General features: G+C 43.5%; 1 protein-coding gene across 1 annotated transcript; it reads right to left on the bottom strand.

Annotated features, from left to right (window-relative positions):
* Window positions 1-13: 13 nt before the first annotated feature.
* Window positions 14-27,952, bottom strand: LOC136580936 (sodium- and chloride-dependent neutral and basic amino acid transporter B(0+)-like). Its single transcript, XM_066581875.1, has 14 exons — window positions 26,882-27,952; window positions 25,763-25,910; window positions 20,372-20,503; window positions 18,423-18,584; window positions 17,080-17,203; window positions 14,779-14,911; window positions 14,554-14,694; window positions 12,611-12,839; window positions 11,345-11,470; window positions 6,285-6,403; window positions 5,695-5,794; window positions 4,074-4,183; window positions 2,250-2,417; window positions 14-646 (listed from the first exon to the last, which is right to left on the bottom strand). Exons 1-14 carry the CDS (start codon window positions 26,942-26,944, stop codon window positions 407-409), a joined length of 1,995 nt encoding a protein of 664 aa, XP_066437972.1. The 5' UTR covers window positions 26,945-27,952; the 3' UTR covers window positions 14-406.
* Between the last annotated feature and the right edge of the window lie 48 nt (window positions 27,953-28,000).

Raw genomic sequence — 28,000 nt, 5'->3', positions numbered from 1 at the left:
AAGATCCATCAAATGATTTTAAAAACATATATTTAAGTTACAGACACTATACAAACAATAATAAGCGCACTTTAAACGCAAACAACATTTACAGGGCAGATTTACTACTGCAAATATGCTGGTTTTCTTGTGCCAACTGTCCTTCATGCTTTGCAGCACACTTATGATGTATTTTTTTAGTCACTTTTAGGCATTTTTTTCCAAGTCCAATTAAGGGGAGGGCTTTGCAGGAGAAGCAATTGACTTCATGAGGAAAGGGGCGTGGCCTTATATGACCTTTGTCCTCCAAAAACGCACCAAAATTTCGTTGTAAAATCTGTTGGAAAACTAAACCAACTAATAGGTGGTATAAAGTTAGACTAGAGAGTCTATTAGACCAAAGTATTACATACTGCCCACAGCATCTTCAGTCACTTTGAAATGATGGGTTGTCGAATCCTGCCATGTCTGGAACCTCCACTGCTTTGTCTTCTGGCTTAACAGGTTGGTCTTTCATTTGTATGTATCTTTCAATGGCTTTTACTTTGGAACTTTCCATCTCGTCTTCATTCTTCTTTGTATCCTTCATATGTTGGTATCTCTCATTACGATTTTTTGCTAGGGCAGGACCCCAGGTTTCAGTTGGTCTACAAGCACTTGCAATACGCTGTAAATAGAAGACAATGAAACTTATGTCTATACTTGTGTCTAATGTATTATGTCTGCCCTGCTCTCATTGCACAATAAATACCATAGCTTGGTTGGGTAAAATGTAGATATCTGCTAAAGTCTCTTCTCAATACATGATGTGGGTGCAGGGCCGACACAAGAAGGGTACTGATTCTTTTTCACATTGTCTAAGTTGTTATTTTAAAAAAGTTTTTGATATTAACTTGATACAATGTTTCCATGAAAATAAGACCCATCCCTAAAATTCATAAATCCCGCCTCCACAACACGATTACCTGTTGATTGGTTCATCGAGCGCTGCATTCATTGGCTGAGCAGCAGTCAAAGAACCAATCACAGCCATTGCGTCCTGGAGGCGGGATTTCTTAAACTTGTAACCAGGAAGTGATGTTGTATGAGTGGCCGAGAACTGTGGAAACGCCACCGGAACTTTGTAGACTGGTGGGAGGGACCTGGACTGAGCCTGCTAGATACGTATAATAAGACATCCCCCGAAAATAAGACCTAGTATCTCTTTTGGGGGCAAAAAATAATATAAGACAGTGTTCGTATTTTTGGGGAAACGTGGCAGTATTTAATTCCCAATAGATGATATTTATTGCTCATATAAGTACATTTACGTAAGCCACATTGACCAATAAGATGCACAGACTTACACTTCAAGGAAACCAATTGACCTAAACATGTATTTGGAATGTTAGAAACCACATTATCCAAGTTGAACTAATCTAAAGAAGTGGACTGAAAGGGTAGGGCAATTATGGCCCAGATGAGATTTAAACCCATGGCCACCTGGCTTCTCGTCAACAGAACTAACCACTGAGTCTGCACAGCTATTGGGTACTAAGAAAAGTTTCTGAGATACTGGATGTTGCAGATACTGACTTAGAAGCAGATCAGATCATGCAATGAGCAGTGGAAGTGTCTTAAAGGGGTTGTTGCACTTCTAGCTGTTTTTCTACAGACAGCAGACTGCTCTATACATTGCGCAGTGGCCTTGGTTGGTACTGCAGGCTGAGTCCTATTGACTTCAATAGGATTCAGCCTACAGTTCCAATCTGGGCAAGTGCGCAATGTATGAAGCTGTTTAGCAAAACAGATAGAAATGACATAACACCTTTAAGGAGAAGTAAATAAATGGATTTTACATACTTAAAGCAGTTGTCCAAGATATTCTTTTAAATCCATCTGCCCATGTCCAAACACAACGAGAGATCCAATAGTCACCTCTCTTGGCTCCCCACATGTTCAGTGCTGCACTCCCAGTCACCCTGTTTATGGGATGTTACAAACTGCTGCAACCATTCACAGACCTCAGTGTTTGATACCTGACACTCTGATTGGCTGCTGTGACTTCCCGCCGACAGCTGACTGCAGCCTATAAACACAGAACCAGTGCAGCACTGGACATGCGGGAAGCCAGGAGAAGCCAGCATAGGATATTTTCTTATGTTAGGCCATGGTTAGCAGGAATTTTAAGAAAATAAATATCTTGGACAATCCATGTAAAATATTAATGAAAACCGCTAAAACATAGCAAAAATTAGAAAAAAGATTATAATCTGTCATTGTATACTGACCTGGAAAATATTTCCTGGAGCTTGAATGATCTTGAGAATTGCTATAAGAGGAATCCATATAAGGCAAAAAACAACCATAAGGAATCCTAGGATTACTGCCCACTTAGGATATACAACTCCATTATGTTCAGGGACTTCAAAGGTCACCAGGGACCAAATCAAAATCACCTAGAAAAGAACAAAATGTCTCCAAAGGTCAATTCACTTAGAGCTCAATTGATAAAAATTGATACAATGTGAACATAAATACATTGTCTAGTTTAGGAAACCCATTTTAACTCTATTAGGGAACCCCACGTTAACCCTTTCCAATCCCAATTGTATCCTGGTTTTCCTAGGGGGCTTACTCTTTTTCTGCCATTCTACAATGGCGCTATCTGCTGGCTAAAGCCAGTACTGCATGAGGTGACATGTTGGATAGGCTCCGACAGCAGAGAGGCTGGCAATATACAGTAAGAGAACCCCGACAGATGTCTTCTGACATCAGAGCTGTACAGCCTTGAATCATAATGTCTTCAGATGTCAGACAGTGGATTGGAAAGGGTTAAAGGCGTTGTCCAAGTTATAAAAGGGTAGTCTAAGGGATCCCCCATAGTGTAAAATAACAAAGCAGCCCCTACTCATCAAGGGAGCCCACAAGGGCAAAACGCTTCCCTGTCCCGGGTTCATGCTGCTCGTGGTTCAGGTAGCATAAACTTGGATCCATATATTACGTGGTGCAATCTCAAGTCTATCCTTAATGACGTCCATGGAACATTATGGTATTGTCTTTACGTATACTATATCCTGTATCAATTGCTTCACTGGCTCCATGATTTTTCTTTCATACCAAAATACAAATAGCAAGTATCGTATGGAAACACTAATTTCCTCCTAGAATTCCTTAACAGACAGATGGTTTTAAATGGGCGTTCTTACATCCTCAACTATTACATAAACAATGTCCTCTAATAGATATTGGAGGAAGTACAATAGAAAATTGCAACAACCCCCCACATCTAAGGCCTCATGTCCATGGGGAAAGGCTACGGATTCTTCATGTAGAATCCGCAGTGGGTCCCTCCTGCCCCGCGGACATGAGGCCTAAAAATCAGAATAAACTCACCTGCTCCGCACGGTGCAGATCTTCCTTCCTTCGCGGACGGATCTTCTTTCTTCGGCCTGGCGGATGTGCTCGGCACGCCGGCAGTGTGTCGCGACCATGCGCCGGGCACATCCGCCGGGCTGAAGAAAGAAGATCCGGCCGCGAAAGAAGGAAGATCTGCATCGTGCGGAGCAGGTGAGTTTATTCTGATTTTAGGTCTCCCGCGGATCTGAACGGCTTCCATAGGCTTCAATAGAAGCCTGCGGGAGACCCGCACGAAAATGGAGCATGTCCATTTTGTTTCCCGCACGCGGATCCGTGCTTGACAGGAAAAATGGCATCCGCAGGTATTTAACTACCTGCGGGTGTCCAATGCATCCCTATGGGGCGCGGATCCGTGTGTGAGAAAAACGCTGCGGATTTAAAATAAAAATTATCCCATGGACATGAGGTCTAAGTACTGGACTAATCTGCCCAAAAAGGGTAGACAGACATTGGAAGGAAATAAATCCCCACAGATCTCTGTAGCAGCGGACCCTTGATGATAACTATGGGGTGGGAAAGAATAAACTTTAGCCACTACTGAATTCGAGTAGAGTTCTCCTCATACCAGATTGTTTTGATAACTTAATAGACTTCCCCCAAAGCAGAATACCTGTTTTCCAGGAAGACTGTTCTCCAAAAATGGACTTATTAGATAAAATGTCTTTCTGCCATAGCTGGTCATGCGTAATACTTACTGCTAAGAGCACAGGAGACACAAAATACCAGCAGACTCTCCACCACAGCCAGAAGATCCAGGGCTTCTTTCCAATCATCATCTCTATATCCAGGATTACCCGGTTGCCACCTGATGAGTAAAATGAATCAAATTGGTGCATAATTATTTCTCCCCCATTTACCATGTATCCCCTTTCTTAGGCCCCTATCACACGGCCGAGAAAATCGTGCGAGATTTGTGCATTGCGAGACACCAAATCTTTTGAATGGGGTCATACACATGAGTCATTTTTTTCCAGCATTGCATTGTGGTGCTGGGAAAAAAAAAAGCAGCATGTCCTATTTTTGGGCTAGCCCTATGTTTGGGCCGGTTCTCCTGGAACGCCTCACCAATTGCTTTCAATGGGGCTGGCAAAAACATTGCACAGTATGCGAAGTGCACTCAAGTGCGATGCAAGGTTCCCATTGAAAACAATGGAAACACTAGCTGATCCGCCAGTCCGGCTGAAAGCCACGACAGAGGATCGCTACTCTCCTGAAGTGATGTGAGGCATATTTCACACAAAAAAAGCAGAAGAGGGGTTTTATGGAAAATGTACAGCAAAGGCTAATAAAAGCTATTGCAAAAATGCTTAGAATCGCCTATTCTGTATATTTAAAAAAAAGAAGACGTGTAGGTACTACTTAAGATACCTCAAATACCTCAGATCATAAATTTGGAATTGATCTAAAAAATTAGCTTAATTGGATTTTCCCATTTCTTTTTATATCTATATTTTTCAATGTGATTTTTTGTTGGTTTCAGGACTCATGATTGGTAGAATTTTACGGGTCGACATTGCAGATCAGAATATGGTGCCACCATGAGGTCCCCATTCTCCCCTGACATAATGTTCCTTCGTAATATATCATGTGATAGGGCATGCCTCCATGTAGACTGTCGTAACATACAGTATGGGCCCGTACATATCAATGGGTGGCGTATGAGAGATCCATAGCACATAGAACCCTTAAATAATAAAACACATACAATAAAATTAAATTAATGATAAAGTGCAGTCTTAAGCTCGTGTTCACAAACTGAAGGTTGCGGGTTCAATCCTTGCATGGTTCAGGTTGCCGGTTCAAGGTTGACTCAGTTTTCCATCCTTCCAAGGTTGGTAAAATGAGTACCCAGCTTGCCGGGGGTAAAAGATGACTGGGGAAGGCAATAGCAAACCACCCCCCAAAATCAGTCTGCCAAGAAACGTGATGATGTAACATTACCCTAGGAGTCAGTTATGACTCGGTGCTTGCACCAGGGGACTTTAGCTTTACCTAATGATAATATGTTAAAGGGGCGGTCCAATAAGGGAAAACACTTACCAGGTCCTACGGTGCCAGAACCATCGCTTCTGGCCTAGTTTCAACATCGGATCACATGGTATGCCCTACCATTGTCTGTGATGTCATTACAGGAGCCTGGCTGTTTAACTGATTGGCCGTGACTAAGAAGGGGGCTGGTTTAGTTAGTTAAATGAGCCAAACAGCCACAAAAAAGTCTAAGTCCTCTATAAGGACCATCCCACTGGAAAGATCTTTATTTTATGGCATGGCTCCATGACTACTTACATAAATAACCCATATAGTGGTTTTACTTACCATAAATCCATATTAGTGCCACCAATTCCAATACTGCAGCAAACAGAATAGCCCAACCTCCACAAAAGGAATCAATTAGAATGACCCAGTAAATTCCAGCCTGCAAGTGGAAGCAACAAGATGAGTCAAATCAAGCCTTCATCAATATGGGATAATGAAGACACTTGTGTGCAATGATGTTAGTTGGGTATATATACAGCAGATTGCAGTCACAGCTGATATCCTAAAGCACCACAGCTTTGGTTAGGGAATGATTGCTGTAAAATCGAGAGTAAGGTGCGTTCTCACAGCGTTCTTCACTATGCAGTGGGATTCCATCTCGGGGTTCCTTCTCAGCTGCCCAAACCAGCAATGTGGCAGAACCCCCCTAATGGTAATGAATGGAACCATTCACTATCACTACTGAAGCGGACATCACTTTGTGTCCATTTGACGAGGTTTCTGTTGATTTCTATTATATTTGCAGTATAGAATAATGTCGTTGACTATTCTATACTCCAATAGTTTTTTAGAATATGGTACAAACTGGAGAAGTGGTTCACGTAGGTCAGGATAACAGGTGAATGTAAAGCGCTAACCCATAACTGTACCTGAGTGACACATGGAATCCCAAGAAGAAACAAGACCACACAGAGTGCGGCGGTGAGGGGAATCCGCATTTTCTTCATCGCTCTGGGGAACGCGTCCTGTACGGCTGTTGTAATAGTTTCTGGTGAAACAGAAAAGAAGTAAATGAACCATTAAAGTGCTGTTTATTGTATGCGGCTTCCAGACCCACTTGGCTATACAAACATTTACTCTTCTGGTGTCAGTGCATGTAATAAATAAACCTATGCAGCATGCACACAATGTCCTATAACGAGTTATTTAGGATGTTTTTGCACCTTACCACAATGTTGAAGGGAACATGGCCGATAAGATCCATAAACTAAGTCATGGTGCTTATAGGAAAGCGCATGTGGAGTCCAAGGTTGTACTTCTACTTCCCCGGCTCCTCGTTGGCTCACAGTCACCCTTGGAAGTTAGTGCTCGATCTGTGAGCGTGACTCTTGTCTTCAGTTGCTCACACTGTTCTCTATTGGAGAGCGCACACCTACTAAAAAAAATCACAGACGGATCTACGACTTTCAAGGGTAACACTGAGTCCATAAGGAGCCGAGGAAGTCTAAAAGTACGCTCTTGGACCCTATGCTCCGGGCCCTATAAGCATTCTGACTTAGTTTATGGTGCTAATAGGACGTGACGGGTTCCCTTTAAATTGGCTTTTGTGGTTTCGCGTAAATAAAGCTTATATATACCACGGATAAAGAACTGTTACACCACTATATAATACGGAATACACTGTTTAAACTCCTCTTTATTTTGAAGATCTCTGCAAGCATTGAATGGATTATAAGTAGAGATGAGCGAGCATTGTCCTTAACGAGTATCTCCCCGCTCGGGAGAAAAGGTTGGGCTGCCGGTGCGGGTGACAGGTGAGATATGGCAGTAAGCAGGGGGGAGCGGGGGGAAAGAGGGAGTGAGAGAGATCTCCCCTCAATTCCTTCCCGCTCTCCCCTGCAGCTCCCCGCCCGCCGCTGGCAGCCGAATCTTTGCTCCTGAGCGGGCAGGTACTCGCTAAGGGCAATGCTCGATTGAACAATTGTCCTTAGCGAGTATGCTCGCTCATCTCTAATTATAAGCTCTTGTGAGCAGGGCCCTCACTTCTAGTATTTGCATTGTTGATCAGTTTGTTACTCTGTAATGCCTGGATTTGTCTGGTTTCGTCTCTCTATACTGTAAAGCGCTTAGAAAAGTTGTTGTTTTTTTAATTATCCAGAGAATGAAAAAGTTGTCCTGACAATGTCCGCCAAAGTGAAGAACTTGTTACAAGTGAGAACTCCAAGGTTAGAGTCCCATGTAGTAGCCTCAGTGTAGCCGCGATGGGTTGTGGCCAGGATGCAGGTCAGCGTGGCTAGCATAGAGTGCTGATTAGCTGTAGGTTGGTAATGGCCACATATTGTGTCTAAATCCACACAACTATTAACAATGAACAGGCAGTTAACAGTTAATTAGTGAGCTACGCCAGCTAGCATGACCTTGGGGCTCTTGGCCACATCACATCTTCCACTCAGACATGTCGCGGCTACTACATAGGACCCTAACCCAATATGCTTAACAAGTCCTGCAACCCTAATAATGTTATTTCCCTTCACAGGTGGTAGACAGAAATCTTGAAAATAGGAAAAAAATCGAAACCTAAGATGAGTTAGAAATAGAGATGAGCGAGCACCAAAATGCTCGGGTGCTCGTTACTCGGGACGAAATTTTCGCGATGCTCGAGGGTTCGTTTCGGATAACGAACCCCATTGAAGTCAATGGGCGACCCGAGCATTTTTGTATTTCGCCGATGCTCGCTAAGGTTTTCATGTGTGAAAATCTGGGCAATTCAAGAAAGTGATGGGAACGACACAGCAACGGATAGGGCAGGCGAGGGGCTACATGTTGGGCTGCATCTCAAGTTCACAGGTCCCACTATTAAGCCACAATAGCGGCAAGAGTGCCCCCCCCCCCCCCCACTGTCAGCATAAAGATCGTTCTCCTCTGGCACAGCAGTAACAGCTGTGGCAGAGAAGAACGATGTTAGCCCATTGAATTCAATGGAGCCGGCAATACAGCAGGTTCCACTGAAAGCAATGGGCTGCCGGCGTGCGTGGGATGAATTGTCAGGAAGGGCTTAAATATATAAGCCCTTCCCTGCAATTCATCCAGAAATGTGTAAAAATTAAAATATATACCGTATATACCGGCGTATAAGGCGATGGGGCGTATAAGACGCCCCCCCAACTGTCACCTTATACGTCGGGAATACAGCGGAGCAAAGAATAAAAATCATTACTCACTTCCCCCGGCATTCTGCGGCGCTGCTGCAGGCTGTCGCTCCCTCCTGGTCCCCGGCAGAGCATTGCTTTCTGGACGCAGAGCTTGAAATCCCCGCCTCCAGAAAACACACGTGCCTTCAGCCAATCACAGCCAATGACAATGATGTCATTGAATGGCTGTGATTGGCTGACGGCGTGTGTTTTCTGGAGGCGGGGATTTCAAGCTCTGCGTCCAGAAAGCAATGCTCTGCCGGGGACCAGGAGGGAGCGACAGCCTGCAGCAGCACCGCAGAACGCCGGGGGAAGTGAGTAATGATTTTTATTCTTTGCTCCGCTGTATTCCCGGCGTATAAGGTGACAGTTGGGGAGTCGTCTTATACGCCCCGTCGCCTTATACGCCGGTATATATTTTTATTGTAACACATTTCTGGATGAATTGCAGGGAAGGGCTTATATATTTAAGCCCTTCCCGACAATTCATCCCGCGATCGCCGGCAGCCCATTGCTTTCAGTGGAACCTGCTCTATTGCCGGCTCCATTGAATTCAATGGGCAAACATCGTTCTTCTCTGCCACAGCTGTTACAGCTGTGGCAGAGAAGAATGATTTGTCTTCTATATGTTCTCAATGGGGTCGGCGCTGCTGCCGCCGGCCCCATTGAGCGCATATAGAGAAGAGAACAGGAATCGCAGATCGCAGATAGGTGCGATCTGCGATTTTTATGGCCTAAGAAGGACCGTTGGGGTTCTTGAAGCCTAAAATCACTCCTAACGCTCTCCCTATAGCAGCTCCACCATCAGCAGCACTGTCCCTGATCTCTGTCAGAATGCATCTGAGGCGAGCCGCGGGAGGAGCAGATTTTAATACTCGGGTGACACCTAATCTCGCCAGCCACTCACTGCAGGGGGGTGGTATAGGGCTTGAACGTCGCAGGGGGAAATTGTAATGCCTTCCCTGTCTTTCTATTGGCCAGAAAAGCGCGCAAATTTCTCAGGGAAGAAAATGAAAGTAACTCGAACATCGCGTGGTACTCGTCTCAAGTAACGAGCATCTCGAACACCCTAATACTCGAACGAGTATCAAGCTCGGACGAGTACGCTCGCTCATCTCTAGTTAGAAAATTGTAGAATGTTTGAATTTACTATGATCCAGCTTCCTTCACCTAGGACCAAAAAACTCCTTTCATAGGGGATGTCTGCTTTAGAGAACTTATTTTCAAAACATCCCGTTAGAGAATTTTAAGCTTAAGGAGTTTTCAAGGACCTAAAAAAATGTATAGGCTTAAAAATGATATAAAATAAAGAGAATATATAAACTCATCTGCCCCAGAGGTTCCCCATTTAGTGCTGGAGCAGCTTGCAGTCCCTGCAGCTTAAAACTTGGAATAAGACAGAAGACAGTTGTTTGCTGTACATTGTGCATGTGACATCTCAGCCAATCACAGGCTTCAGTGGCCATGGAGGAATCACTGCTGAAGCCTGTGATTGGCTGGTGGTCACGTGCACAATGTACGGCACTTGACCGCTTGTCAGCTTTTTGGTTCCAAGCATCAGGGATATGGACTCCAGTTCTGGATAGTGAGCCGCTGGAGAAGGAAAGTATGTATTTTTTTCTTTATTTTATACCCTTTTAACGAGAACTTGTCATGTCCTCACTGGACCATAAACTAAATTATGGTGCTGTTGGGGGACGTGACAGGGAGCCAGACAATGAATTTTTTATACTCGCCCACTCCCGTGATGCAGCGCTCCGAAGATTGCATTGTGCTGGAAAATCTGTCCTTTAATAGAACCCTGTTCAGAAACCTCATCTACAGCCACAGTGCATGCAAAGAGCGCCCCTGGAGGACTCACTACATCTCTGCATTACACAGTCGACCCATTAATTTCAGTAGGAACTGTGTAATGTTTTTTCTCTGCGATGATGTTTCAGGGAAACTGAATTTTTTTGCCAGGTTCCCACAGAGCTTATCACTGTGGACCCCAGCTCCCAGACACCCTTTGAACACTTTATCATTGAGGGAGAATTCTGACAAAAACGTATTGTCCAATGCAGACAACCCCCAAGGGCAACCCACAGTATTAACAAGGATCACAAAGTACCAACCTGCATCAGATTATGTGTACATTCCAGTATAAATAAGAGAATAGGATAAATATCAGTCAACAATGAGGTCACTTTAGTTATTGACACCTTGTGCTACATGGGAAAATACGCCTCAGCTAAGAAACTGGATTGAAATTCACTATGAATGAAATAATTTTGTAACTCGTAAAGTAGACCCCTGTTGGCCGTCATCCAATGTTTCTTGGTAAAATGGCCCAGGATTAGAGATGAGCGAGTATACTCGCTAAGGCACATTACTCGAGCGAGTAGTGCCTTAGCCGAGTATCTCCCCGCTCGTCTCTAAAGATTCGGGGGCCGGTGGGGAGAGCGGGGAGGAATGGAGGGGAGATCTCTCTCTCTCCCTCTCTCCCCCCCTCCCGCTCCCCCCCCACTGCAACTCACCTGTCACCCGCGCCACCCCCTGAATCTTTAGAGACGAGCGGGGAGATACTCGGCTAAGGCACTACTCGCTCGAGTAATGTGCCTTAGTGAGTATACTCGCTCATCTCTACTCAGGATGCATCTTTTCTGTAGACAAATAGTTAATTATCACTGTAGTATTTTTTGGCTCTCTACAGCAAAAATAATAGAGCGAATCCACTTTTTGCACTGGCCTGGTACCTAGAACGTACTGCGCATTACACCTCATTTTGGATCAAAAGGTAATCGTTCGGCTCATCTTACCTATTGTAGCAAACTGTGAGTCAAGTCCTAACGTCAAGAGCATGCAGAAAAATAAAATGGACCAGAGAGGAGATATTGGCAGCTTCGCCAAGGCATCTGGATAAGCAATAAATGCCAAGCCAAATCCTGCAAAGAAAATTGAGTCAATTTTTAATTCATTTTCCATAATCTACCCAGAGCCGCATAAATACTGTATCCTAATCATCTTCTAATCATGTATGAATGGCATAAGTAAATCAATAAAGATATAAGTTTTTATGTTCACCCAAGGCCACCCAATTGTTTGGTCCTGATGAATACTTCAATTATATGGTGGCATGTAGAGGCCCTAAAGGGTAGCACAACATGGACCAAATGAAGATTGATGGAGGCCCCTGGGTAAAACATTTGTAGATGGCAGGGGTGTAGCTATAGGAGGTTCAGAGGCAGCAGTCACTACCAGGTCTTGGAGCCTTAGGTCCTTCTATCATATAAGAAAGCACCAGTATTATAAATGGCACATGGATGGTTGAGGGGTCATGTTACAGATTTTGCATTGGGGCTCCATACATTTAGCCTCTGCCTAAACTTTTGAGATTCTAGCAATGTGAGCTTCTTAATATGCCCAATGATGCAGAGGAAAGTTGTGGTGGGGACACCATACTGAGGTTCTGCATCCGGGCTCTTGGACCTTCAGCTACGCCTCTGGCAGGGGTTACCTCTCATCTTTGGAAAGCAGAAACTTTATGAGTTTAGTTTAACTACGATAATATTTCCCAAATAATCGTCCAACAGCTACTCCTACCAACCCCCCCATACACAAGCATGCTCAGCTCGACTGAGCGATCCTATGTTTTGTAGGTAGTGAGTTGGTAGTGGCAGCGGTTTACCTCCCAAGAGCAAAAGGATGGGGCAGTTGAAGTCCAATTGGGCGATTCTAATCTCCTCCAACATCTGCCATCTGGGGGGAGTCAAGAGACCCATACACATACTGAATGATTGGCAGGTCCGGCAGATTTGGCCAATCAATATCTAATGTGTATGACCACTCTTATGCAGCTCAGTTACTAACATCATTCAGTGCTCGAAGGAATGCAACAAATATAATGGCCATATAACAGTTCCACACAATACTCATGTAAGAGTGCCCAAACAATACCACAGCCATCACCTTGCATGCAAACACACATACGCTCATGTGAAGCCGGCCTTAGTTGCTCTTCTATGATGTAAGACAATGTATACTCCAAGTTCAGTTCTTCTCGCAATCTATGAACATTTTATTACCTTCGTCAACTACATGTGAGACTTTTTTCCCTGACACGAAAGCCATGTGTCCCAAGATGGAGAAGATAGCGAATCCGGCAACGACACTGGTCAGACAGTTTACTATGCAGACCACTATGGAATCCAGATAGCAATTGTTATGGAACTTATTGTAAGATGACAGAGCGATCAGTCCTCCCCAGGCCGTGGAAAGAGAATAAAATATTTGGGTAGCAGCGTCTCTCCAGACCTGGAAAAAAATGACATTGACAATCAAAAATAGCTATAGATGTAATGATAAATAGGCTAGGACTGCGCTGTCATCAAGTCCGATATTTGGGGCATTCCAAAGGTTGCCCTCATGCAAACCATGTGGATGCAGCTCAACCTGTACATGGCTTCCATATCCCATACACCATATGAAGCAGAGCGACACATCTTTGTCAGACGGACGTCTCATCCAGAGATCCAGAGAGAGCTCCGTACTGTATTATGTATTGGGGGGAGGCTACAATGCTTACATTTCTACTAAAATGGCAATTCTTGACCATGGTAAAAGAGAAAGTACTTCTGAACAACCCCTTTAAGTCATTTTGGAATGCTTCTAGGTGTTATGTGTGAATGTTCTAAGTAAGAGAAACCAGGTAATCTTGTAGATAGGATACCTTTTAATGGCTAACAAAAACACATGATGTAATAATAGCGAGCTTTCAGACCTCTTTAGGATTCTTCTGCGCTCAGCAAACAAAACTAGACTGCACACCCCTCTAATTCTAACTTCTCACTCCCGCCTCAAAGACTTCTCCAGAGCAGCACCAGTCCTCTGGAACGCACTACCAAAGGATACCCGGGCAATCCAGGACTCGAAAAACTTCAGGCGTGCTCTAAAAACGCACCTTTTCAGGGAGGCATACCGCATTCTCTAAACAAACTCCTCTATACGCTGCCTGATAACATGCTCTCTGACCTACTGACTGCAATCCCTGCTAGCCATCATAAACGGCTCCTGTAGTCATACTGATCCTGCCGTCGCATAGCTAAATGTCTGACCCTTGTCTGTATATAGCATCCCTCACTCTCCAACGCGCGATACTGTGCACATCTCTAGCCATTTTACCTTCTGTATCACCCCATTACTTGTAGTATGTAAGCTCGTTGGAGCGGGAAACTCACCCCTATTGTTTCCACCAACTGATTACGATTGTAACCGTGGTTCTGTAATTTTTTGTACTTTTGTCTTTCTGTATTCCCCCTGTCTATGTAAGCGCTGCGGAATATGTTGGCGCTATACAAATAAAGATTATTATTAAAGACGTATTTATATTAAAACATATACACATGATCACATGGGAGGGTACAGACATGGTGAACTTAATTTGCACTTATATAAATACCAGAGAAAGAGAGTAAGAGGCACAGACATGCTGTGATTAATAGCACTTAGATAAATACCAGGGAGGGATGACCATAACAGTAAACCATTAGTCCAGTGACAAGCAATGTGAGTTTATAGTCTCTAAATTGATGTTAGGGGGTCACCACCAGGTGAACATTTTACCTCTGCTCTGGGTTTCTCATATCTCATAATCTCCATTGATGTAAAAACCACCCTCTGAGATTCATAGTGTTTCTAATAGTACCAAAGGTGGTTATAAACTTGTATGGGTTATCTTACTGATATATGAGCAATCGGGCTGGAGAGCCAAACAAAAAGGTTCTTCCTATAATTGATGACTTGGTGTTATTATGTATTATATGGTAATCTACGATGGCTGCAGAGAAAATATGTGGTCACCCAAACTTCGCCAGGCAATGTCAGCTGATTAATAGAGATTTCGTCATCTCGTGATGATCAGCCGATTGACAGATTAGCTTCCTTTTGAGAAAATCTTGTCCAAAAGCAAAAAAAAAAAAAAAAAGTATAAAAGAAAAATAAATCATATGTAAAGTTGATAAATACTCACTTCGCCATCAGCGAGCTTGCTGATGTTAGACTGCTGGCCAATATAATATTCAATTCCGTCCCTTGCCCCCTCCAGCGTAGCTCCTCTGACAAGAAGGATGATTAAGACGGCGTAGGGGAACAGGGCTGTGAAGTACACTACCTAATGGAAGAGTGAATAGACCATAAATGAGTACTAAGTTTGTGAACTTTAAATTTGAAGAAAACGGTAGGATGATAAATGTACCTTTCCAGAAGACTGGATGCCTTTAGATAATGAAGCAACCGTTATAATCCATGCCAGCAATAGGCAAAGAGCTAGGTACCAAACCACATGCCCTGTCTCATCAATGCCACTGGAGAGCTGCAGGGTCACTTTTCTGAAAACAGAACAAAACGCAAATTAGTATTCAATAATGCAGCTGGACATAGAAACAAACATTTGGAGTCATTAGAAGTCTTATTGGCCCTCTCAAATGGGAGGATCAGGTCTGGGTGTCCTCCGACCATTTGTTCGCCTGACAATCAAGCCATGTAAAGGGATCTGCTGACGAACTAAGAAATGCTCATCATTTATGCATGCAAAAAAAAGCTCAAAAAAGGGAGCTGGAACAATACCTCCACAGCGCCACCTATTGGAAGGCAGCATTCCTGCAAGTCAATGTTAGACTCTTTATACAAGCCTTGTAAAAATGACTGGGAATTGAAAGCCAAGCCAGAATCCATACACAGACAGCTGTTTCAGGGTATTTGCCCCTCATCAGTGTGCAGGAGGTTTCTGGCTTGGCTAGCAGGAGGTCTGTGATGTGGGTCAGGAATGTTATCTTTTCTTCTTAGGGAGAGCCCCTAGAAGGTGAGTGACTGAGGAGACTTATAAGGCCCTTCATGCTCCTCTGGGTAATATGCAAATAAGGGGGATGGAACAATACCTCTACCACCTATTAGAAGGCAGCATTCCTGCAAGTCAATGTTAGACTCTTTATTCAAGCCTTGTAACAATGACTGGGAATTAGAGATTAGCGAGCGTACTCGGATAAGCACTACTCGCTCGAGTAATTGGCTTTATCCGAGTATCGCTGTGCTCGTCCCTGAAGATTCGGGTGCCGCTGCGGCTGACAGGTGAGTCGCAGCGGGGAGCAGGGGAGCGCGGGCGGGAGAGAGGGAGAGAAAGATCTCCCCTCCGTTCCTCCCCGCTCTCCCCTGCAGCTCCCCGCTCCGTGCCGGCACCCGAATCTTTAGCCCCGGGCACAGCGATACTCGGATAAAGCCAATTACTTGAGCGAGTAGTGCTTATCCGAGTACACTCGCTCATCTCTACTGGGAATTGAAAGCCAAGCCAGAATCCATACGCAGGCAGTGATCAGTCATTGGCGGTACATCTCCCCATGTGAACAGGGAGATGTACGTACAGCTGAGCTATGGGGACAAATGATTGTATTGTATTGCTGATTGTTCGTCCCCATAAGCCAATAATTGGCCAGTGTGAAAAAAATTGAAATGGGTACAGATGGAGATGTGTGCCAATCGGTGCTGAGAATTCATCCCGCATAAAAGGATCATTAGCTCTCGGATATTTGGCCAAGACAGAAGCAGATTGTGTGATCGTATTGTCTCTCAATGCACTTTGGGTTGTTACAATTCTGCTTAATTACACAAAGAAACATAAGGAAAAATAAAAGAACAGTAAAGAGAAAGCACTTACAGTATAAAGCGTATAACTCTTGTCATAGCATCAGACACAATCACACTTATATCACAGATTTACACTATGAGGAACATTTATAAAACATTTTTTTGGTGTAGAATAGTTGCACATTTTGAGACGACGGTAAAAACAGCAATAAAAAATCCACAACAAGATTGCCACGTGAAGACAAAAGTTTTCTTCATTTTAGGGGATTCGGAGGGTGTCGTCGATAGCTATTGCTGTAGGGTGAGAGCAGGGGCGTAACTATAGAGGGTGCAGGGGATGCGGTTGCACCCGGGCCCAGGAGCCTTAGGGGGCCCATAAGGCCTCTCTTCTCCATATAGGGAGCCCAGTACTATGAATAAAGCATTATAGTTGTGGGCCCTGTTACAGGTTTTGCATTGGGGCCCAGAAGCTTCAAGTTATGTCTCTGTGCAGCATGGTTTAGGTATGGGTACGGGTACAGAAACAGATAGAGAGGGGGGGGGGGGGGCCCAGCTCACATTTTGCATCAGGGCCCCTGAGCCTTTAGTTACGCCCCTGGGTGAGAGCCGAACTGTTATTGCACAATGGCAAAAATCTACATGCGTTTGCCGCCGTTTTACTGCATTCGCACTCTGCTGCAAAATCGCAGGTACTTATATCCACAGCAATAAACCATTGCAAGTCTATGTAAAGCAATCCAGCGCCATGCCATTCGTGCGCTATGACAAAGCCATATGAACTGCTAGTGATTTGGGGCTTTGCTGCAGTACATAAAGAGGCGCATTTTTACTGCAGTTTCAGTGCGCTTCTGCTGCCCCATCACCATCCCATATGAATATATTCTCATTATATGCCGTTCATTACTTTTATACTTACTCCCAGTACTGCTTGCTTGGAAGTTCAGTATTATTGTCAGCAATGCAAGTGAGGTTGTTGGCATTGACCCACGACACATTCATCGTTACTACAGCAGCATTGTCCAAAGTTACATTGCATAATCCTGGGACGAAAACAAAACTGTTATAACATCTAATTATTGACCATTATTTAGGGCTCCTTCAGACAAACGTATTTGCGCACGTAAAATTTGCGCGCACAACATACAGAGACTAGAACCCATTGATTTCCATATTTTACACAAGCGTTTAGCACACGGAAAACAATGGGTCCTGCTCTATTTTCCTGCTTATTTGCGCAGCAAGGCCCCCATAGAAGTCTATTGAAGGTGTGCAAATGGGCGCGCAAAATGCAGGAACGTGCAATACACTGCGGACATACGTTGAGCTGACGTGTGCGTAATTGTGCATAAAGTCTTCTGGAGCCGTCCTTAAAAAGTATCTGTCCATGGGACTATAGAAACCAGTGCTGGCCAGCATGCATATACCCATCCTCTGCTCAAGCCTGGGCTAAACATAAGCAGAACCAGCTACAGTAACCCCATGTAAGACATGTCTATGTCCCGACCCCCTACAACAACCACAGCAATCCCCCCTAGATCACAGTACCCCATTACCTTCCTTTCCTTCCTCCCATAATGTAAGATTATTGCTGAATCCTTGTCCCCCAGTTTCGGGCTTGGTATCCTATTCCCAATCATTGTTTTACAGAATTGTTAAAAAGTTGTACATTGATTTGAAGGAATGCTGCCATCCAACAGGTGGCGCTGCAGAGGTATTTTTCCATCTTCCTTATTTGCATAAATCTCCCATAGGAGCGTGCATGGCTTTATAAGCCTCCTCACTCGCTTTTCAGGTGTCCTCTCACACCCTGGGTGCTCTCCTTGGGGAGAGACAATGCCATCCCACGACCCACTCACCCCCTAGGTGTCACCACACACTTTCTAGGTGCTCTCCTTAAGGAGAGATGGCACCCCTTTTGATTCAGGATCGGAAAGACAGCTGCTCTTCCCACCAGCGCCTACGACCACCTGCCAACCATCACCTATTTGTTCAGAGCATCAAGTGGAACTATTGTGAATTCCTGGCAACAACACAGAGGGCTCAGTGTTTTTCAAAAAATCTTCCTCCATCACAGCCGCCTTTGGTCAGGACATCATGTGATTCAGCACCCGGCAGGAGAGAAACCGATCCGGCACCAAAAGAACCAGAGTGTTCGGTAAGCCCATCTAGTCAGGCCCTCTATGGCCTACACCTGAGTACAGCATATGATAGCCCTGAACATGCTTCATATACATAGATACATACAAGTAATATACTAACCTGATATAGCATTACGACATCTACTGTCTGACCAGGAGAAACACTCGGCCCATGGCAGGTAACTATTAAATGATGCAAATAAGTAGTATAGACTGTAGGCGACAATAACATTGTAGTAAATGGAGACCAGCGCTGATATAAGAACCATTGTTATGCCAACACCTGCAATAAAAAGAAATGACAGTTATGGACAATTTACGACAAGATGGCTGGAAATCGTTATGCAATGTTGAAAAATTTCTATTTTTTAGAAAAATGTCCCATTTTTAGAGCCAATTTTCTGGGATTTCTTTGCCGCATTTTTAATAGCAAAAACAAGTCAACAGGAAAATCTGAAAAGTGATACAAACAGCACTTTTTGTGGCTTTTTTCATTCATTGTGTATCTGTTGGGTCAATAGCTTTTTTTGCAATTTCAGGTTTTAGCTGTGTATTTCTTTTCTGGCATTTTGCATAGGCTTCTTGATAAAAAGAAAATGTAGGAACAAAGAGAGGGGGCGCTTGCTCCATAGTGTAACAGCATTAACCCTTTGCAATCCAACTTTGGATTCGGGGTTTCCTAGGGGTTTTTTGTTGTTTGGCCAAATTATGACACTATTTTTTGTGCACCATGCTGTATGGTTATTTGTATACTGTATGACCATATACCCCACGGAGGGTACTGCACAGGGCATCATCCAATGTAAGGCTGATCCTGCTTGTGTAAAGGGGACCCCTGATTGACACTCGGGGGACCCTGGCAAGATGTTTGCTATGGGACCCATGGGGAGCTGTGCCATATGAGCTAGCCACCTGCTCCATAGTGCTGTCCATGTAGGACTCGGTGTAGAGCAAAATGTGCTTGATTGCAGGGCTTCTGTTTACTCATGGGGTGCTCCAAGTGGTGATCCATCAATAAAGCTCAGTTTATGCTTGAAATTTTGAACTTTATTCAGCTGGTGCAAAGAGTAGTAGCAGAAGGCTATTTCCCTTAGGGATGAGGTCTGGGTGGACATGAGGCCTAAGCAGAAACTTGCCGACAGCTCTGCGTACTTTGGTTTCTTCTTCCTTCTTGGCAGTTCTACTGGCAGCTACTTTCATTATTTTCACAGAGGAGGAAGCATGCCCCAAAAATACCAAATGTTTTGCGCTAACAGAGAGACAGAGTCTGAAAACAGTGATCTTCTCTAGCCCACACCAAAAACTTACAGGGTACCTGGACCACTTTTTGGAATCACGTTCTACCAACCTCCCTCCCCTCGGATCACTGAGCCAATAGGAAAATTATACTAGCTTAACGGTTGGCTCAAAGCAAGGACTTCAGCTCACCATTAGGTGGCAATGTAGAACAACATATAACAATGTGAAACGCAATTGGGGTAAATACCCCCCTTCTTCACTTGCACCACATAATAGGAGCCATATGAAAAGTGTGTAAGCATTGCCGCCAGGGACAACACCTTTGTAACATGGCATGGCATGGAAGACGTTGTCCTGTAAAGGAACACAAAAATGTATCATGTGGGCCCACAGATGTCTAAACAACATGGGTTCATTCTATGTTTGCATGGGCCCTTAGTTTTAGTATTGGCAGAATTTGCAATATCATACTGTTCAAGTTCTCTTCTATTTTTGAGAATTCAAAAATTACAAAAAATTCTTAATTAGTGTGTCATGTATTCATTAATGTGAGCTGTGTGATGCAGATCGAGACAAGAAGCTTGTTTAGTAAAGTACTCCCTTGTCCTAGACTAGAATATCAAATGAATGTCAGTCCGCTTCAGAGAATGTGGGTCAAAATAAGATGTGTGCCCGATCTGTCCCTGCCCAACATTAAAAAAACAATCACATTTCAAAACGCAAATGCATCTTCATATCACTAATTGTAATTGACGGTTGGAGCAATCCTTAAGACATTTCCAGAACCAGCAAAAAGAATACAATAAATGACATCTAGACTCTAAGTCCTACCTTGGAAGAGAGGAACAATCCTCCACACCTCAATGGGACCCAGACTGGCAAACTGTCCTATTGAGCACTCCAAAAAAAACAGGGGCAAACCAGCAAATGCCAACATGATTGTATAAGGGATTAGGAAGGCTCCTGAAAATAGAAACACCTTGTTACTTCTTTATTGTCTTCACAGATGAGCGAATCCTTCAAAATTATTTCTCTATTCAGTCTCTAAAATTCAAATTATTACAGTTTGCTGCCTATTAAAACCTGAGGAACCAGTTCTATCATCATTTTTAAGGATTAAGTACCTTTTATTTAAAGCACACCTGTCATTTCAGGTAACCTTCTAGAACAAGCTATTGTGTGCGCGCACTTGAGGAATTTCTGTATTTTTCTGACTATAAGATGCAGTTTTCAGCAAGCCAAAATCTTGCTAAAAGGTGACTGCATCTTATACTCTAGAATTAGGGTGGTCTGACAAAGCTAGAGCCCCCTGACCACAGTCTCAATTATCCGGCAGCGTGATGCCCAATCGTTAGGAAAAAAGTGCAGAAGTGATACATATCACAGCTGCACAGTCTCCCTGCCTGGTCAGTGTAGGATAGGAGAGACTCCCTTTCTCTTCTTTTCATGATGGCATGACCACACAATCAGTCCTGCCTGGAGGAAGATGGGCTTAGGCTTATGAGGCAGAGTTGCACGAGTATCGGCGAATCGTACCGACACACCCCTTCCGTGGTTTAAAAGGCTATTTAGTAGAGATGAGCGAACGTGCTCGTTTAGAGCAATTACTTTATCGAGCATCGCGCCGGGGGTGGGCGGGGGGTGGCTGTGGGGAGTGGGTGGGAGAGAGAGAGCTCCCCCCTGTTCCCCCCTGCTACCCCCCACTCCACCCCGGCGCCCCTCAAATCTTTTCGCCCGAGTAGGCAGTTACTCGAAAAAAGCGATGCTCGATCGAGTAATTGTCCTAAACGAGCAAGTTCGCTCATCTCTACTATTTAGCCTAATAAGGTGCAGATGTGTTCTTTCTCCCATGGAATTGCACAGCGTATTGCGCATTTGTGCTCATATTGATTGCCTATTTGCGCATCTCCCATTGACCGCCATGGATCTCTTGGTGCACAAATATGTAGAGCATGACCTATTTTTTTGTGCATGCCTGCAATGTGAACGCAAAACACGCTCATGAGAACAAACCCATTGGCGTCAATGGGCTCTATTTTCTAAGCAATATGTGCATATATTTTACATAGGCAAAAACATGCAGTCATTTGAAGAAGCCCTAATATATGGAAACTAAGACTGAGCCCCATTAGGAAAAGAAGCTGATGGGGTGAATATATCTGTACGGAGATGCTGGTTATGTTGCTGCAGCGGGAATTAAATAATATTACAGTAGATCCAACTCCCGAAGCTCCAGAGGTTACTAGAATTGTTCCATTAATGCATAACCTTACATAATGTTAGCGCTGCACTACTTAAATGTAATTGTATTATAATGATATGGTTGTTGCATACAGTGACTCCACCTAGAATAGCAAACCTCCACTATTGCTTTACTCACGTGGCCTTGCTTTACCTCTGGACCTTTTACGTCCATGACATTGGCCATTATTCTATCTATACCCCCATCCCTATTGTATTTGCAGTTTCATGACAATTCCTATACAAAACAAAGTTTGTACTTGAATTTCACAATCTGTGTATAATGAGGCACGGTCACTTGTTAAAAACTCCCATTTCCCTAAGCAATTTTCAATTGCAGCCCAATGTGCATGGCCAGGTCAACTCTAAAATCTCACAGTGGAATTGGACCCTGTGCCCTGGCAGTCACCCCCACGTACCTGTCATGTTGTCTTCTCCCTGCTCTGCAGATGTGCCGGCTGGCGCGTTCCCAAGAATGACGTGCCGTCACGCTGGCGGTGACGTGGATCCGCGGCAACCCCCCACTGGGCAGGCGGCTTCCATTGACTGCAATTGAAGCTGTCCGTGCTAGGCTGTGCGAGGCTCGCACTAGAATATGACATACTGCGATTTTTTTCCCCCATGAGCGGAAAATTGCAGTTGACTTCCGCTCCGGGTCATGGAAAAGCATTTTGCAAAGCATGTCTATAGGGGCAGTATTTGCCGCAGGATCCGTAGGCGAACGCTCGCTCCAGATCCCGCAGTGCAAATACGCTCATGTGCATTGGGCTAGTTGTTGCTCCTTTTTTTAGTATATTTTGTATTTGCTTTGACAAACTAACATAAAATCGACAGGGTACATAGTAACCTTCAATTATCTATAGATGGGTACTCCTAGAAGAGCCCGTAGTCCTCATTCCTCAGGTCTTTCAAAATCTAGAAGCTCATGTGAGTTTGCAAAGAATAAGATCATTTCTACATATAGAGATCTGAAGGGATCTTAGGGGATTCCAATTTAAGAGGCTTACAGGGGTTCTCCACCTTTGAATTACTGATGACCTATCCTTAAGACCAATCCTCAATAGATGATTGGCATGAGTCTGCCACCCTGGACACCCTTGATCAACTGTTTGCTGGACCACTGTGTTGATGTAGAGAGCCAGAAGCACACAGCTCCATACACTCGGATTGGTCATTTAGACACTGTTCCCATTAAATTCAATACCAACCCATGCCCCATGTGCACATAGCTGTGTGCTTCTGGCTATGTATGCCAACATAGCAGCCCAGGAAACGGCTTATCAGCATGGTTTCTTGAGGGTGGATCCCTGCTGATCAACTACTAATGACCGATCCTGAAGATTGTTAATCAATAGTTCAGAGGTGGACAACCACTTTGGAAGCAGCAATTTCTTCTGCCAGGTTGAAGCAAACATGAAGCACAGGAAGATAGTGGGAGATTAAAGGTCCTCTTACATGGGCTGATTATCTGGCCTGAGCGTTCCTCTGAACGCTCGTTCACCCGACAACTGGGCCATGTAAAGGGTCCAACGATCAGCTGAGTAACGAGCAAATGTTCATTCGTCAGCTGGTCGGACCATTTATGCAAGCTTAAAAATGTTCTCGGAGCGATGGTACATCTCCCCGTATGAACAAGGATATGTGTAACCAACCTATGGGGGTTGTATTAGTGATTCTCAGCCCCTATAAAAGAAAATGAAGCAAGTCAATCGGTACTCGTTACATCAGGCCAGGAATTCAGCCCATGTAAAAGCACCATAGATATTGATGTTGCAAAGTCCTTCCCGCCTGAGAGGACACAGTTCTGGCGGGCAAGATGGGCTAAAGTGAAGTAGACCCTTAGCATAAGGCTTCAGCTTTGTAATTTTTCCCTAAACAGCATATTAGAGAATTTTTCAAGGCTCATCAGACCGCGGTTGTATGTCATCTGTTGCACAGTTTGAGGGACTCCTTGCCTCTTTCCAGGCTCAAGCGAATGATCTGCAGCATATTTTCAGATAATGCCCCTTCAACCAGTTGTGTTGTTCCCCACAGTGTATTTCAAGAGGACTGAGCTGTGGACAGATGTCCATAATAAAGGGATCCTTTAAGCCAGAGGCGTAACTTGAAGCTCCCGGGCCCAGATGCAAAATCTGTAACAGGGCCCCCAACTATAATGCTTTATTCATAGTACTGGGCTCCCTATATGGAGAAGAGAGGCCTTATGGGCCCCCTAAGGCTCCTGGGCCCGGGTGCGACCGCATCCCCAGCATCCCTTACAGTTACGCCAGTGCTTTAAGCAGTATGTCTACCCAAGATGTTTTTATTATTTGTTTTCTACTTCCATGACGAGGTCTTTACGGTAGCGGATCAGGGCAGGAGGCACAGGGAGCAGACGGTATGTTATTAAACACATCAAGCTGCCAACACAATGTTTTTGGGTGGGGATACACTTTAGTAATTGTAGGCTTGTCCAGGAAGGATAATCCAAGTATTTCAACAGGAGGAGCTCATTATTCTGTATCCTAACAATTACATAGTTAATATTGTATAGGGGAAAGAATAGGAGGAAGTCATCATATTGCAAGCATGCTTTAAAAGAAGAGTTTGTGGATGACTAAAGAGTAGCTATAGTAGACAACTGCTGTAAACATAGAACAGTAACTTTAGGAGGACCAGTCAGCTCTCCTGACATGTCTGTTATGGAAAATACTTGCATCCACCATAAAATAACAATACCATAGTAATTCTGGAGCATATTTTCTTATAATTGCATTATTGTTACGTCCAAACTAGACAGATGTGATTTGTCGTCCTAAAATGACTTATGTACACACAATATTTGTAACAAAACCAAAAACTGTGCAAGCAGGAGATCTGACCCTAACCCACTGATGTGATACAACCCTACCTAAAACCTAAAAGCAGAGAACCCGCCCTGATGAGGACAACTCTACTTCAGGAACCTGTGGCAACCCTGACTCCCCCTAGTTGGAAAATAGGCACAATGTTTACTACAAACAGTAACAATAAGGACAGTATAGATGTTAAGCAAGCACTTAATGAACCAGATGAAATACCAATGCAAAAATAAGCAATTAGTCAGACGATAGATGTTACAGCAGCCAAAATCTTCTTTACACCAAACAGATTTATCTGACAGGACAGGAACTGCCTACTAGTCCAGAAATACCTGCAGACTAGACGTATAACCGGCGACCTCCATAAGAAGAAGCCAGAATAAATGTGTACAGAAAAGATGTGATTGGTCAAATGGGACACATGCCCATTAGCCAACCAATTAAACAGGCTGGACTAGATGGACATGGTCTTCATTCGGCCTTCAAACTATGTTACTATGTAATCCATCTACACACCAGTAGAGAAGTGCTGATGTCAACATCCAATGCCAGAATACCATTGAACATGTGCCAACATATAGATTATCTGGACTGGGGCTGACACCCCGATGCCACCCCAGTTCTGAAAATGGTGTTACTCTTCTGTTATTCCTCCTGGTCAGAATAAAAACAGAGAGCTAGCATTCCCCCCATCGACAGAGCGTGACCTCACACAAATTGACAATGTCAATACACAGAATGAATCTATCCACTCTACTGCCATTTACTCTACGTGTAAAGACTGCTGCTACAAACGATACACATACATAATGTTACCAGACACTGGACACCCAGATAATGCCAGCGTATCTGTTAAAAAGGGAAAGTTAAAACATTTTCTGCAACAAATATCCAATGATGTTTGAAAAACAAGGCTGCTTTCTTTCAAAGACAGCACCACAAATGTCCACAGGCTGGGAGTGGAATTGCAGGTCAACCGCAAACAGAACTGAACTGCAGTATCAGACACAACCTACAAACAGGTATGATGCTGTTTATAATACCAAACAACCAATTTAATTTTACTTAATTTTATTTTATTAATTAAGGTTCTGCTATAAAAACACATTCCCATCTTTCAGGACAATATACTGCTATTTACCTCCGCCATGCTTGAAAGCCAAGTATGGAAATCTCCAGACATTGCCAAGTCCCACTGCATATCCCACCATAGACAACATGTAGTCAGCTTTTCTAGGCCACATCTCCCGCTCTGGTTCTCCATCACCGGCAGCTTCATTGACTTCATTCTTCATTCATCATGTAAATTAAATAGATTTAGAGTTACAGATCCATACTATTGTCAGAGAGATGTGATGTAAACGATAGATAGAGAGATAGATAGATAGATAGATATTAGATAGATAGATAGATAGGTAGATAGAGAGATAGATAGATAGATAGGTAGATAGGAGATAGATAGGAGATAGATAGATAGATAGATATGAGATAGATAGATAGGTAGATAGGAGATAGATAGATAGATAGATAGATAGATAGATAGATGATAGATAGGAGATAGATAGATATGGGATAGATAGATAGATAGATAGATATGGGATAGATAGATAGGAGATAGATAGATAGATAGATAGATATGGGATAGATAGATAGATAGATATGGGATAGATAGATAGATAGATAGATAGATATGAGGTAGATAGATAGATAGATAGATAGATAGATAGATAGGAGATAGATATGAGATAGATAGATAGATAGGAGATAGATAGATAGATAGATAGATAGATAGATATGTGATAGATATAGATAGATAGATAGATAGATATGAGATAGATAGATATGAGATAGATATGAGATGGATAGATATAGATAAATAGATAGATAGGAGATAGATGATAGATAGATATGAGATGGATAGATAGATAGGAGATAGATTGATAGATATGAGATAGATAGATAGATAGATATGAGATGGATAGATATGAGATGGATAGATATGAGATGGATAGATATAGATAGATAGATATGAGATAGATAGATTGATAGATAGATTGATAGATAGATAGACAGACATGAAGTAGATAGATAGATAGATATGAGAGAGATAGATAGATAGATAGATATGAGAGAGATAGATAGATAGATAGATAGGAGATAGATAGATATGAGAGAGATAGATAGATAGATAGATAGATAGATAGATAGATAGATAGATAGATAGATAGATAGATAGATAGGAGATAGATAGATAACTTACATTTAGATCTACTGACTTTTTCTTTCTACATCTCATACATCCCAGTAAGGTCAAAATCCCCATGTTCCTTTTCCAATGTAGTCCTTATAATGTCCCTTGCCTGCACCTTGTAACTTTTGCCAGTGAATGACGGGAGGTGTTATTTGGCAGCATATTATATGGACTATATGCCTAACCCTTCCAAAATCTGTGTCATAATTAAACATGCAAAGCAGGGGTGATGTAACTCATTAAACACATAAGCCTACGGAGATCGTTATATTATGAAGAAGTCTATACAGTGTATCTTCAGTCAGACATGAAGTTATGCAATCAGATGTAAGGGCGCTTGTAATGTTTTGTACAACCCACATGAGGATCATCCAACAGGATAAACCCTTTGGGGTGGCGCAGCGCCAACCATGAACTGATCAATGGGCGTCATTCTTCTGTAAGACTTGGAAAAGGTGTCATGCTTGTGTTAAACTGTCAACTGTAATCTGAAGGGAAATCTAGCAAACGAGTGTTCAGATTGTCTCCAGCGCCTCCACAGGTGGTGTCCATAACAATTAGTAGGCTGTATCATATATAGACATGCTGGGTCTTCCCGAGAGGGAGATAGAGGGGCGCTCTTCATAGCCACACATGACTTTGGATAATAGATGGAGGTCTTGAATGTGGAACTCCCTTCTATTACCTGAGAATAATTAATGATAGCTGTGGATGGGATTATATCAATATTAAATGGAAACAGCGTATCTGCTGGGAATCGCCACTTTGGGCGCCGGCTGTCAGTGCCACAACACAGTGTACAGAACAGAGGAAGATAGCTCTGACCCCTGTGTAGTGTCCGGCACTGGTAATTGCAGGTAATTGGTCATTGATTTTAATGTTAGCTGTGCCTGCCACTACACAGGAGTCTATTTGCTTCTGCTCCGTACCCTGGGTGTTTTGCGGGTGCCGTCGAGCGCCTGAACAGCTGCTTGGTTGGGGTCCCGAGCAACGGACCCCAGCCAATAAACTATTGATGACTTATCCTGAGGATAGGACATCAATAAAAATTGCCTAGAAAACCCCATTATATAACCTGTCATATGCCCACAACACCATAAACTGTCGCCCTCTGAAGATCATGCGGTG

The sequence above is a fragment of the Eleutherodactylus coqui genome, chromosome 10 (assembly GCF_035609145.1).
Source record: "Eleutherodactylus coqui strain aEleCoq1 chromosome 10, aEleCoq1.hap1, whole genome shotgun sequence".
Classification (NCBI taxonomy): domain Eukaryota; kingdom Metazoa; phylum Chordata; class Amphibia; order Anura; family Eleutherodactylidae; genus Eleutherodactylus; species Eleutherodactylus coqui.
The sequence above is the reverse complement of the archived record's forward strand: the minus strand, read 5'-3'. Positions and strand labels throughout refer to the sequence as shown.

What these genes read in the sequence shown, in the direction of transcription:
- LOC136580936 (XM_066581875.1), bottom strand. Translation starts at nt 26,944, where the DNA reads ATGGGGATTTTGACCTTACTGGGATGTATGAGATGTAGAAAGAAAAAG. An exon ending in ATGTCGTAATGCTATATCAG is followed by an intron (nt 17,204 to 18,422) that starts GTTAGTATATTA and finishes TTTTCGTCCCAG; the next exon opens with GATTATGCAATGTAACTTTG. An exon ending in GGCACTAATATGGATTTATG is followed by an intron (nt 4,184 to 5,694) that starts GTAAGTAAAACC and finishes TTTACTCATCAG; the next exon opens with GTGGCAACCGGGTAATCCTG.